Source organism: Acanthochromis polyacanthus, chromosome 7 (genome assembly GCF_021347895.1).
Source record: "Acanthochromis polyacanthus isolate Apoly-LR-REF ecotype Palm Island chromosome 7, KAUST_Apoly_ChrSc, whole genome shotgun sequence".
NCBI lineage: Eukaryota > Metazoa > Chordata > Actinopteri > Pomacentridae > Acanthochromis > Acanthochromis polyacanthus.
Window position 1 is genome coordinate 33,701,667 of NC_067119.1, and position 14,909 is coordinate 33,716,575.

The 14,909-nt window shown below is 41.9% G+C and overlaps 1 protein-coding gene across 1 annotated transcript in view; it reads left to right on the forward strand.

The window, feature by feature from the left end:
• The first annotated feature begins 4,034 nt into the window (after nucleotides 1-4,034).
• The window catches only part of LOC127534728 (uncharacterized), a 110,160-nt gene continuing 99,285 nt past the window's right edge, over nucleotides 4,035-14,909 (forward strand). The window contains exon 1 of the mRNA XM_051950712.1: nucleotides 4,035-6,052. Within this exon, the coding sequence (XP_051806672.1) occupies nucleotides 4,741-5,892 (1,152 nt within the window). The 5' untranslated portion in view covers nucleotides 4,035-4,740 and the 3' untranslated portion in view covers nucleotides 5,893-6,052. The remainder of the gene's footprint in view (nucleotides 6,053-14,909) is intronic.

The window sequence follows — 14,909 nt, forward strand, 5'->3', positions numbered from 1 at the left end:
TATTCTCATTCAGGTTGTAGCATTTACTAACAATTTGTCATTAAGTTGTAGTCCACGTACTTCTTCACGTCGTATTCACATATACAAGACGTATATACACTGCTGGTCAAAAGTTTTAGAACACCCCAAATGATGCTGTTGATGATGATGTTAGTGTCTCATTGCATTCTGAAATGAAAGCATAGAACAAATAAACAATTAATTTTAGAAACCAAAACGTATTCTAAACGTTTGACTCATCAAAGAACCACCTTTGGCAATATAACAGCTGAACACACTCGTCGCATTCTTCTCACAATGGAAATCAAATATTCTTCAGAAAAGTCTTCCCAATTCTGTTGCAGAAGTTCCCATAAATGTGTGGCACTTGTAGATTGCTTTGCTTTCACTCTTCTGTCCAGTTCATCCCAAACCAGCTCCTTGGAGTCTGGAGACTGATATTTTGGGTCGTTATCTTCCCGTAGGATGAAGCCCTGACCAACTAGGAACATACCAGAGGGTACTATATGGTGCTGCTGAATGCTGTGGTAGCCGTTTTGGTTCAGGGTACCTCTTACTATGTATAAGTCACCAACCCTGGATCCAGTAGAACAGCCCCAGACCATCACACTTCCTCCTCCATGTTTGACAGTTGATGTTTCACTCTGAGGAACCATCCTTTCTCCTACTGGACGGTGTACAAAAATCCTGCTGATGAACTAAAGATTTCAAATTTTGATCCATCAGTCCATAGAACCTTCTTCTAGTCTTCAGTAGTCCATTGGTGGTGTTTCATGGCCCAGGCAAGCCTCTTTTTCTTATTCTAACATCTTAGCAACGGCTTTCTGCGGCAACTCCAAGTCTTCTCTTCACAGTTGAAACTGAGACTTCTTACTATGACCACTATTAAGCTGTGCTTGAAGCTGTTGTCGTGTGAGCTGCCTATCACCAAGATGTTGACTCTCAGAAACTTGTCTTCTGATTCTGTTGTGGCTTTGAGTCTTCTAGACCTCTTCCTGTCAGTTTCCTCCAATTTCTGAGCCTTTTGAAGGTGAAGAAAACTGGAGTCACTTCTTCTTCTTTTCCTTTCGGCTTTTCCCTTAAGGGGTCGTCGCAGCGAATCAATTGCCTCCATCTAACCCTGTCTGCTGCATCTTCTTCTCTCACACCAACTACCTTCATGTCCTCTTTAACCACATCCATAAACCTCCTCTTTGGTCTTCCTCTAGGCCTCCTGCCTGGCAGTGGGAAACTCAGCATCCTTCTCCCAATATATTCACTCTCTCTCCTCTGGACATGTCCGAACCATCTCAGTCTGGCCTCTCTGACTTCATCTCCAAAGCCTCTAACATGTGCTGTCCCTCTGATGTACTCATTCCTGATCCTATCCATCCTGGTCACTCCCAAATAGAACCTCAGCATCTTCAGTTCTGCTACCTCCAGCTCTGCCTCCTGTCTTTTCCTCAGGGACACCGTCTCCAGACCAAACAACATGACTGGTCTCACCACAGTTTTGTAAACCTTTCCTTTCATTTTAGCTGAAACTCTTCTATCACACCTCACACCTGACACTTTTCTCCAGCCGTTCCAGCCTGCCTGTACACGCTTCTTCACCTCTTTTCCACACTCTCCATTGCTCTGGACTGTTGACCCTAAGTACTTAAAATCCTCCACCTTCTTGATCTCTTCTCCCTGTAACCTCACTCTTCCACTTGGGTCCCTCTCATTCACACACAAATACTCCGTCTTGCTGCGGCTAACCTTCATTCCTCTCCTTTCCAGGGCAAACCTCCACGCCTCTCGCTTCTCCTCCACCTGTTCCCTGCTCTCACTACAGATCACAATGTCATCTGCAAACATCATAGTCCATGGAGACTCCTGTCTAACCTCGTCTCTCATCCTGTCCATCACCATAGCCAGCCCGGTCTCACGGGGATTCGTGAAACTGTCACGTCAGTTTTTGTTTCGGTTTCGTGCGCACCAACACGATGTCGTCATGTTTTTCGTGCCGCTCACCACGAGCGAAACCCGCTGTGGTAATCACATCTGAAAGTGGTTTATACCGGCGGATTCATGACGATCTAAGCTGTCCATTGGCGTTTGCGGCCGCCGCCGCGGCCGCCGCTTCGGCCACAGGACATTCTTTAAATTCCTATGCAAATTCGGCGGATTCATGACGATTTAAGCTGTCCATCGGCGTTTGCGGCCGCCGCTGCGGACAGCTTAAATCGTCATGAATCCGCCGGTATAAACCACTTTCAGATGTGATCCGGCCGCTGTTGTGGCCGGATGTCCGGCGGCCGCAATGGCGGCCGCGGTGGCGGCCGCAAACGCCGATGGACAGCTTAGATCGTCATGAATCCGCCGAATTTGCATAGGAATTTAAAGAATGTGCGGCGGCCGAAGCATCGGCTGCAGCGGCGGCCGCAAACGCCGATGGACAGCTTAGATCGTCATAAATCCGCCGGTATAAACCACTTTCAGATGTGATTACCACAGAGGGGTTCGCTCGTGGTGAGCGGCACGAAAAACATGACGACATCGTGTTGGTGTGCACGAAACCGAAACAAAAACTGACGTGACAGTTTCACGAATCCCCGTGAGACCGTGTTGCCATAGCAAACAAGAAGGGGTTCAGAGCTGATCCCTGATATAGTCCCACCTCCACCTTGAACTCCTCTGTCACACCTACAGCACACCTCACCACTGTCTTACAGTCCTCATACATGTCCTGCACCACTCTAACATACTTCTCTGCCACTCCAGACTTCCTCATACAAAACCACAGTTCCTCTCTGGGCACCCTGTCATAAGCTTTCTCCAGATCTACAAAGACACAATGCAGCTCCTTCTGACCTTCTCTGTACTTCTCTATCAACATCCTCAAAGCAAATATTGCATCTGTTGCACTCTTTCTTGGCATGAAACCATACTGCTGCTCACAGATGTTCACCTCTGCCCTTAGTCTAACTTCAACTACTCTTTCCCATAGCTTCATCGTGTGGCTCATCAGCTTTATTCCTCTGTAGTTGCCACAACTCTGCACATCTCCCTTGTTCTTAAAGATGGGCACCAGCACACTTCTCCTCCATTCCTCAGGCATCTTCTCACTATCTAAGATCCTGTTGAACAACCCAGTCAGAAACTCTACTGCTACCTCTCCGAGACACTTCCATACCTCCACAGGTATATCATCAGGACCAAGTGCTTTTCCACTCTTTATCCTCTTCAATGCCCTCCTCACTTCATCCTTACTAATCTTTGCTACTTCCTGGTCCACAACAGTCACCTCTTCTACTCTTCGTTCTCTCTCATTTTCCTCATTCATCAACTCTTCAAAGTACTCTTTCCATCTTCCCATCACACTATTGGCACCTGCCAACACACTTCCATCCTTATCCTTTATCACCCTAACCTGCTGCACGTCCTTCCCATCTCTGTCTCTCTGCCTTGCCAACCTGTACAGATCAGTCTCTCCCTCCTTACTGTCCAACCCAGCATACAAGTCATTGTAAGCCCCTTGTTTGGCCTTTGCCACCTCTACTTTCACCTTATGCTGCATTTCCCTGTACTCCTGTCTACTCTCTTCAGTCCTCTCAGTGTCCTACTTCATCTTAGCTAACCTCTTTCTCTGGATCCACTCCTGCACCTCCTCATTCCACCACCAAGTCTCCTTATCTCCTTTCCTTCCAGATGACACACCAAGTACTCTCCGACCTGTCTGCCTGATCACATTTGCTGAAGTTGTCCAGTCATCTGCTGCTTCACTGGATTCCTGCAGGCGACGTCTGACGTTACGGTGAGCGTATTGCGTCATTTCCTGTTTCAGCACTGTGTCGTGTTGTTAGCATGGCTTCTGCTTCTGCCTCTTCCTCTCCCTCTCTCTCCTGCTCAGTGTGCCACATGTTTAGTTATTCCTCTGCCTCCTTTAGTGATAACGATATGTGTAATAAGTGCAGCCTTTTTGTAGTTCTGGAGGCGAGGCTCTCCGAATTGGAATCGCAACTCCGCACCATGGAAAATAACCCGCTAGCAGCTAGCCAGGCCCCCTTAGCTGGTGCGGACCGCAATAGCTTAGCGAGTGTAGCATCTGTTAGTCGTCCCTTAGCAGCGCCCGAACAGCCGGGTGGATGGGTGACAGTTCGTAGGACAAACAGTCCTAAACTCAAGCCTGCTGTCCCAGCTCACCACAAACCGCTTCATGTTTCTAATCGTTTTTCCCCGCTCAGCGACACACCCGCTGAGAAACCAACTCTGATCATTGGCAGCTCCATAGTCAGAAACGTGAAGCTCGCGACACCAGCGACCATAGTTAAATGCCTCCCAGGGGCCAGAGCGGGCGACATAGAAGCAAATTTGAAACTGCTGGCTAAAGATAATCGTAAATATAGTAAGATTGTTATTCACGTGGGCGGTAACGACACCCGGTTACGCCAATCGGAGGTCACCAAAATTAGCGTGGCATCGGTGTGTACTTTTGCTAAAACCATGTCGGACTCCGTAGTTTTCTCTGGACCCTTGCCTGATCTGACCAGCAATGACAGGTTTAGCCGCATGTCGTCGTTTCGCCGCTGGTTGTCTATGTGGTGTCCATCAAACGACGTGGGCTTTATTGATAATTGGAGCTCTTTTTAGGGAAAACCTGGTCTGATTAGGAGAGACAGCATCCATCCCACTTTAGCTGGTGCAGCTCTCATTTCTAGGAATATGGCTGATTTTATTAGTACTCCTAAAGCATGACAACCCAGAGTTAAGACCAGGATGCAGAGTTGTAGTCTTACACACCTCTCTGCAGTTTCCTCACAGCTGTCACCCTCCAGTAATTCAGTTAACTTTATTGAGACTGTGTCTGTCCCCCGACCACCAAAATTCAATAAATTAAACAAATCAAAAATATACAAAAGAAATAGTAACCACAAAAATGTAATAAAAATTAATACCACTATTTCAACAGAGCAAAGAGACAGGAAAATTAAATGTGGTCTGTTAAATATTAGATCTCTCTCGTCTAAATCTCTGCTAGTAAATGAGTTGATAACTGATCACCAGATTGATTTGTTCTGTTTGACTGAAACCTGGTTGCAGCAGGAAGAATTTGTTAGCCTAAACGAATCAACTCCCCCTAGTCATATTAACTGTCATATTCCTCGAATCACAGGCCGAGGAGGAGGAGTAGCAGCAATCTACCATTCTAGTTTAAAATTGAACCAGAGGCCTAAACCTGATTACAGCTCATTTGAAAATCTCACTCTTAGTCTCTCTCATCCAAATTTGAAAGCTCAGAAACCAGTTTTATTTGTTGTTATATATCGTCCTCCTGCTCCTTATTCTGAGTTTTTATCTCAATTCTCAGACTTTTTATCTGAATTAGTGCTCAGTTCAGACAAAGTTATAATTGTGGGTGACTTTAACATTCATGTTGACATAGACAGCGACAGCCTTACAACAGCTTTTAATTCATTATTAGACTCAATTGGGTTTTCTCAACATGTAAATAAATCAACTCATAGTTTTAATCACACTCTTGACCTTGTCCTGACTTATGGCATAGAAATTGAAGAGTTAACAGTATTTCCCCAGAACCCTCTTCTTTCTGACCATTTTATGATAACGTTTCAATTTAAAGTAAAGGATTGTATAGCAGCTGAGAACAAATATCATTACAGGAGGTGTTTGTCTGACAATTCAGTATCTAAATTTAAGGAAATAATACCCTCACTGTTTACTTCAGCAACATTTACTGATAAATCAGAAGGCAAATATTATTATTTTACCCCCACAGAAGTGGATTATTATGTTAATAATGCTTCAGCCTCACTGCGTACAACTCTTGATAGTGTTGCACCTGTAAAAAGAAAGTTATATCTCAGAGAAGACTTGCTCCTTGGTATAATTCCCAGCTGCGGACTTTAAAGCAGGCATCCTGAAAGCTGGAAAGAAAGTGGTATTCCACTAATTCAGAGGTAGTGTATGTGGCTTGGAAAAATAGTCTAGTAATCTATAAAAAAGCTCTTCGTAATGCCAGGACAACTTATTATTCATCTTTAATAGATGAGAACAAGAACAACCCTAGGTTTCTCTTTAGCACTGTAGCCAGGCTGACAAAGAGTCAGAGCTCTGTTTAACCTTGTATTCCTTTAGCTTTAACCAGTAACGACTTCATGAGCTTCTTTACACATAAAATAGTTCTGATTAGAGATAAAATTAATCTGGCCCTTCCTATAAATGTCACAGATGCTTTTGAATTGGCTGTTAGACCTGATGAATCTTTAGAATTCTTCACTCCTATATGTCTCTCTGAACTAATTTCAACAGTTTCTACATCCAAACCATCAACATGTCTTTTAGATCCTATCCCAACTAGACTCTTCAAGGAGATTTTACCTTTAATTAATTCTTCAATGTTAGATCTGATTAATCTCTCTCTAGTAACAGGCTATGTACCACAGGCTTTTAAGGTTGCTGTCATCAAACCTTTGCTTAAAAAGCCCACTTTAGATCCAGATGTGTTAGCTAACTATAGACCAATATCCAACCTGCCATTTCTCTCTAAAATTCTGGAAAGAACAGTTGCAAATCAATTATGTGAACACTTACAAAGGAATAATTTGTTTGAAATGTTTCAGTCAGGCTTCAGAGTGCATCATAGCACAGAAACAGCTCTAGTGAAAGTTACTAATGACCTTCTCATAGCATCAGATAATGGACTAGTCTCTATACTTGTTTTGTTAGATCTTAGTGCAGCGTTTGACACAATCGACCACAAAATTTTATTACAGGGTCTAGAACATTCAATTGGCATTAAAGGGACAGCACTGGACTGGTTTAAATCCTACTTATCAGATAGGTTCCAGTTTGTGCATGTCAACAATAACTCTTCTGAGCATACTAAAGTTAATCATGGAGTTCCTCAGGGTTCTGTCTTAGGACCGATACTTCTCACATTATACATGCTTCCTTTAGGCAATATTATTAGGAAGCACTGTATTAACTTCCATTGTTATGCAGATGACACACAATTGTATTTATCTATGAAGCCAGATGAAACTGATCAGTTAGCTAGACTGCAAGATTGTCTTAAGGACATTAAAACCTGGATGACTTTTCACTTCCTACTGCTAAATTGAGACAAAACTGAAGTCATTGTATTTGGCCCCAAACATCTTAGAAACTCGCTTTCAGAGCAAATAGTTACTCTGGATGGCATCACATTGGCCTCCAGTACTACTGTGAGGAATCTTGGAGTTATTTTTGACCAGGACATGTCCTTTAACTCACACATAAAGCAAGTCTGTAGGACTTCCTTTTTTCACCTGCGTAATATTGTAAAAATCAGGAACATTTTGTCTCAGAGTGATGCAGAAAAATTAGTTCATGCTTTTGTTACTTCCAGGCTTGACTATTGCAATTCCTTATTATCGGGTTGTCCAAATAGCTCTCTCAAACATCTACAGTTGATCCAAAACACTGCTGCGAGAGCACTGACAGGAGTTAGCAAAAGAGATCATATTTCCCCTATACTTGCTTCTCTTCACTGGCTTCCTGTTAAATCCAGAATAGAATTTAAAATCCTTCTTCTGACATATAAAGCTCTTAATAACCAATCTCCATCATATCTTAAAGATCTGATAGTACCTTATTATCCTAGTAGAACTCTTCGCTCTCAAGCTGCAGGCTTGCTTGTTGTTCCTAGAATTTCTAAAAGTAGAATGGGAGGCAGAGCCTTCAGTTATCAGGCACCTATCCTGTGGAACCTGCTCCCAGTTTGGGTTCGGGAGGCAGACACCCTCTCTATTTTTAAGACCAGGCTTAAAACGTTCCTTTTTGACAAATCTTATAGTTGGGGCTGACTGGGTGACCCACAGGGGTTCGGCTTGTGTCTTCATTTGCACAGCTGACTCCCTCTTGGACGTCCCTTCGTTCTGCCTCTAGTCATGCTGCTATAGGCCAAGGCTGCTGGGGGACTTTCCTTGACGCACTGAGCCCTTCTCTATCTACCTTTACATTTAATATGTATACCGTTATTGCAGTACATTCACTCTGTTTCCCCCTGTGCTATTTCTCCGAGTGTCCCTGGTCCCAGAGCTGGATGCTTCAGATCTGCGGTCGATGTTCCACCAGCTGGTCCAGTCTCCATCATGTCCACTGTGGGATGCTGCTGCTGACCTTCCTCCAGCCCTCTGCTTCCAACTCCCTTTTTCCACCAGTCAACTCTGCATTGCCTTCACTATACTGTTATGCTAACTTACATACTGTTTGAATTTTACTGCTAGCTATATATGGAGTATGTTTAATGTCAGAGCCGTACATCATAAGAGTAAATTATGAGTCAGTTTTCAATGTTAGCTTATACTTTGTCTGTGTCACATATCCTGTCATGCATGTATCCAAATGTGTGTTGTGTTTTCCTTGCTTTCCCACCCCTCCCTCTTCTCCCATCCCTCCCCCTTGCCCTCTTCTGTCCTTCTCAACCCGCCCGGCCAGCAGGCAGATGGGTCCCCCCTATATAGAGCCGGGTTCTGCTCGAGGATTCTTCCCTGTTAAAAGGGTGTTTTTCCTTGCCACTGTCGCCTTTGGGCTTGCTCTGGGGGTCAGGCATATGGGTTCTGTAAAGCGTCTTGAGACGATTTGACTGTAATTGATGCTATATAAATAAAATTGAATTGAATTGAATCTGGAAGCACCTCCTGACCATGCAAAGCCTGCCTCAACTCTTTGCTGAAAGTCATACAACACTTCCTTTTTCAGCTTCCACCATTTGGTCCTCTGCTCTGCCTTTGCCCTCTTCATCTTCTTCACCACCAGGGTCATCCTACACACCACCATCCTATGTTGTCTGGCTACACTCTCACCTACCACTACTTTGCAGTCACTGATCTCCTTCAGATTACACCGTCTACACAAGATGTAGTCTACCTGTGTGCTCCTACCTCCACTCTTATAGGTCACCCTATGTTCCTGCCTCTTCTGAAAGAAATTCACTTCAGCCATTTCCATCCTTTTTGCAAAGTCAACCACCATCTGTCCTTCTGCGTTCCTCTCCTGGATACCAAACCTGCCCATGACCTCCTCATCATCTCTGTTTCCTGCACCAACATATCCATTGAAGTCTGCACCAATGACAACTCTCTCACTTCTAGAGATGCTCTGCATCACTTCAATCAAGGTCCAACCAGAATTTCTCCTTCTCCTCCAGCTCACATCCTACCTGTGGAGCATACCCACTAACAACACTGAACATCATACCTTCAATTTCTAGCTTCAGGCTCATCACTCGATCTGACACTCTTTTTACCTCCAGGACATTCCTAACAAACTCCTCCTTCAAGATAACTCCTAAAACTGGACTCACTTACCATTTTAATTTTCTTCAAAATTTCTCTGTAGGAAAGACCTACATTTTTTAGTGTTATGATGGTCTGTCTCTCTTCTAGTTTGAATTGCTTTTTCCTCTCCATTTTTATAGCAACACACTACTTTCTGCATTACAATACTGTTCTAATAATGCTCTGGAGGGTCTGGTGCCATGGTGTGTTCCAACACTACTTTATGCAGACGGACGGGGTTGGAAGTAATCTAGAAAAGTTGGGACTCCTGTAGGATTTGGCATCACCAACTTTCAAGGCTTGATCAACCTCCATTGCTGCAGAACAGCTTTAAGTTATTAACCCATTTCTTGTTGTCTGAAAAAGGCTTTTTTGTATAATTCTGAAGTGTACAATATTTTTCGGCTTTGGGTAACCTTACCTTTTTTTTAACCTCTGGCAGTTCACCACTTACCTTTGTATCATTTCAAGCTCTTCATTGGACTTAAACTACTTTAATTTCACTTACAAAAATTGACAAACTGGGGCGTTCCAAAACTTTTGACTAGTGGCGTATATATTCATATATAGGAGATATGATCCCTCTCAATCAATTCACTTCCATGAATTTAGTAGTCCTGTGTGATCACAACCTGAAATCCGAGCACTCACCTGAACATATAATTCTTTATAAATATGTGCACAGCCTGCCCAGACTGATATTCCTCATGAAATCTGGGACATACATTTATACATTGAGAGAGTAAAGCTTACTGACTTTGGCTATCAACCACTTTTCATCATGTGCCTTCATGATGTTATGGCTCAGGGTGACACTTATTGACAAGGACAGACGGATTGGTCAGAGGGATGAATGGTATTGTACAAACTTTTCATTTAGCACCATGATCACAATAACCATCATCATGACAACATGCTAAATTACAATTGCAAAGATAGTAAACCTGATCATTTTTAAAGTTTAAAGCACTGCTTTGTCTTAAAGACAGTGAAAATCAAGTTTTGTGTTTTGTTAACATGTCCTTTTGGTGTTTTAATATGCTGGAAGACACATATTGTGACAGATTAGAGTCTCAAAACACTGATTCAAACGAGAGAGGCAGGGACTTTATAGATCTGCCCATTCTAGAGGAAGCAACTGTATAGTGTTACAACTATGCCACATCAAGACAGGAATAGCATGAGGAGCTCAGATGGTCTTTTCTTTTAAATATTGTTTTAGTATGTAGCGCATCATCACGGGTAAGTCATTTATTCTTTACCTCCTACACTCCCTGAATGAGCCTCACATGATGCACTCTATGATCAAATTAAAAGTAGTTATTTGTATTTTCTAAAAATCATGTATCAGAATACCATTACAAATAAAAGCAGATTTCCCCAGCATTTAAAGAAGGTTTTACACTGTATTAGGCTGAGATGAAGCTGAAAGAAAAAAGGCCATAGTGAGACTTGAAATATGTAGTCAGGCAGGTTTTCTCAGATCATGAAGATGCTTACAATAATCTCTGTCTGTTGTGAGGAGAAAAGCAACACCTGAGGGCCACGACAGCAAACAAGCTGAGTAACTGCAGCCTGAATAAAAATCCCACAGCAGTACATTTAGGGAGCGCTTTAAGCTCAGAGTAATTTGTATCCACACAGCTTTCTCCTTCAACTTCACCCTCTGGGCTATGACAGGAAACACATTTTATAAGACAGGCACAACTACAACTCCAACAGACGTACAGGAACAAACAGCACATTCTCAGCATCTTAGTTTGGTTGTAACAGTAGAAAGTAACACTTTATCAATCCATTAGCAAGAGCTGATACACTTCATTCTTAGTGGACTAATGTATGAATGAATGAGTAGTGTTTTTTGGGATGTAATCTATGTTGCTAATGACTATCCATACAGCCATAAATGCCTGTTGGATCACTTGTCAGAGTGTCAAGATAAACTGCTTCATCTTGAACATCTTGAACATTATAACAGAAGAGAAGGCAGAGACGTTTCTCGATATTTACTTGTTGAAATGTTTTAAAAATCTTAATTAATTTTCATGTTTTGTCTCCCTCCTGCCACTTCTCTCCTGCTGCTACCTGGTTAGAAATGTCAGTCGTTCGGCTCATTTCATTATAATAAATTATTTCATATCAACAGTGTGCAGATGTCATGCTGTTACTTTGAATTTCAACTAGGCTCACGGCATATTTACTGTCTTTCATCATAATTTGCCATTTAAATGCATTCACTTTGTACATAAGTTTCATTTCCTACACATGTGGACAAAATTGTTGGTACCCCTCAGTTAAAGAAGGAAAAACCCACAATTCTCACTGAAATCACTTGAAACTCACAAAAGTAACAATAAATAAAAATTTATTGAAAATTAAATAATCAAAAACAGCCATTACTTTTGAATTGTTGATTAACATAATTATTTAAAAAAACAAACTAATGAAACAGGCCTGGACAAAAATGATGGTACCTCTATAAAAGACTGAAAACTATTTGACCAGAGTGACATGATTAACTCAGGTGTGTCATTTAAATGACATCACAGGTGTTTCCAAACTCATAATCAGTCAGTCTGCCTATTTAAAGGGAGACAAGTAGTCACCCTGCTGTTTGGTGAAAAGGTGTGTACCACACTGAACATGGACAACAGAAAGCGAAGGAGAGAATTGTCCCAGGACATCCGAAAAAAATTATAGACAAACATCTTAAAGGTAAAGGCTATAAGACCATCTCTAAACAGCTTGAAGTTCCTGTGACAACAGTGGCTCATATTATTCAGAAGTTCAAGACCCACGGGACAGTAGCCAACCTCCCTGGACGTGGCCGCAAGAGGAAAATTGATGACAAATTGAAGAGACGGATCGTTGGAATTGTATCCAAAGAGCCCAGAGCAACCTCCAAAGAAATTAAAGGTGAACTCCAAGGCCAAGGTACATCAGTGTCAGATCGCACCATTCGTCGTTGTTTGAGCCAAAGTGGACTTCATGGGAGACGACCAAGGAGGACACCACTGCTGAAAAAAACTCATAAAAAAGCCAGACTGGAATTTGCAAAAATGCATGTTGACAAGCCACAAAGCTTCTGGGAGAATGTCCTTTGGACAGATGAGACCAAACTGGAGCTTTTTGGTAAGGCACATCAACTCTATGTTCATAGACTCAAAAACCAAGCATACGAAGAAAAGAACACTGTCCCTACGGTGAAACATGGAGGAGGCTCAGTAATGTTTTGGGGCTGCTTTGCTGCATCTGGCACAGGGTGTCTTGAAAGTGTGCAAGGTACGATGAAATCTGAAGACTATCAAGGCATTCTGGAGAGAAATGTGCTGCCTAGTGTCAGAAAGCTTGGTCTCAGTCGCAGGTCATGGGTCTTCCAACAGGACAACGATCCAAAACACACAGCCAAAAACACCCAAGAATGGCTGAGAGAAAAGCGTTGGACTATTCTAAAGTGGCCTTCTATGAGCCCAGATCTGAATCCCATTGAACATATGTGGAAGGAGCTGAAACATGCCATTTGGAGAAGACACCCATCAAACCTGAGACAACTGGAGCTGTTTGCTCATGAGGAGTGGGCCAAAATACCTGTTGACAGCTGCAGAACGCTCATTGACAAATACAGAAATCGTTTAATTGCAGTGATTGCCTCAAAAGGTTGTGCAACAAAATATTAAGTTATGGGTACCATCATTTTTGTCCAGCCCTATTTCATTAGTTTGTTTTTTTAAATAATTATGTTAATCAACAATTCAAAAGTGATGGCTGATTTTGATTATTTAATTTTCAATAAATTTTTATTTATTGTTACTTTTGTGAGTTTCAAGTGATTTCAGTGAGAATTGTGGGTTTTTCCTTCTTTAACTGAGGGGTACCAACAATTTTGTCCACGTGTGTATCTTTAGAAATTTGCCAAAACAAACTTTCACTCTCTTTGTTTCTCTCTCTTTAAAAATGACAAAAAACAAAAAGTAATTTTCTTATGAAAATGAATGTAACACTGTTCACTTACCATGTCTGTCTTGTCCATAGACTGTTTCCTCCTGTTCTTGCCAACCTGTCATGCATTTACTGCATTAAAGGATCCTAACACTCGGTATCTTGATTTTCTGGAAGAACAGGGCATCAGTGGTGATGTCACCTTACATCAGTGGTGAGACAAAAGAAAATTAAACTGACTGCTCTCATTATTGATGCACCTCTTTCTAAAGATCTGAAGTTCACTTATACATTTGAAGAAGAGCTTAAATCTATGTTGACTTGTCAGATAATGAAATCATAGAAATTTTCAGTGAAGAAAGTCAAATTTCAAATCAATGGTCCATCCATTATCTATACACTGCTTAATCCTCATCAGTGTCATGGGGGGCTGAGTCTATCCCGACTGACTTTGGGTGAAGGTAGGGGATACCTGGACAGGTAGCAGTCTATTGCAGGGCTACATAGAGAGACAATCACACTCACATTCACACCTACGGACAATTTAGAATCACCAATTAATTTCAGCATGCTTTTGGACCGTGGGAGGAAGCCGGAGAATCCAGAGAAAACCCATGCATGCATGAGAAAAACATGCAAATTCCAAGCAGAAAGATCCAGGCCCAGGCTGGGACACGAACCAGGGATCTTCTAGGTGTGAGTTGATAGCGTTAACAACCAAGCCACTGTGAAGCCTGAAATCGATGGCCTACCTGTTAAATTTATGTGAATTTCAAAATGCATCCATTTTTATGTGTAGGAGCCAAATTGCGATTTATGTTGACACACACTAAATTACTTACTTACTATTACTGTTGACATATACTTAATTTCCCTTGGGGGACGAATAAAGTGATTTTATTCCATTCTACATTCTTTCTTTGTACTAGTATGTTTATGTGAATGGGAGGAATGGGAAAGATAGTGTGCGTGCAGTTGTGCCCTTGAGGAAGCTGTAGATGGAGCCTAAGAGGAAGGCCTAAAGACCAGCTGCCACAGCATCTGGGCGTGGCTGAGGAAGGAAAAAGTTTTTTGAGAATGCGGCTACATGAAGGAATTAGGCCTTCTTAAAAGACTCTTTAGTTTAAAGCTTTGTTATTATATTTTCAACTTATCTGTATGTTCATTTAACAACAATAAAGCAATAAATGGTCATTGGGACGAACTGGATCCACTCCTACTCATCTTTATCTGCATGTATCAGGACAAATATTCAACTCAGGCATCAGTAATAGTAAAGCAGCAGACTAAACTGGTTGGCTGAAATTGCGGTTACAGTGTGTATTAAGAATGCATCACTCAAGATGAGATGCTGCTACAAAGACACAAAACATTACCTCTCTTATCTACAAGTCTGATAAAGACCTTTCATTACCAGATTATAAGAACTTGAGTTTAGTGGATACACAAAGATTCAAGAAAGGCCTGGAAACCAACATTTTAGTTGTAAAATACAGTTCTTCCTCGATCTGTTAGATCATGAAGATAGAGTTAGGTCACTTGCATTCAGCTTCATAAGTATCTGGACAGTGGTGCAATTTTTGTAATTTTGCTTCTGTACAACACCACAATAGATTAGAAATGAAGCACTGAAGATGCAATTGAAGACTTTCAGCTTTAACTATA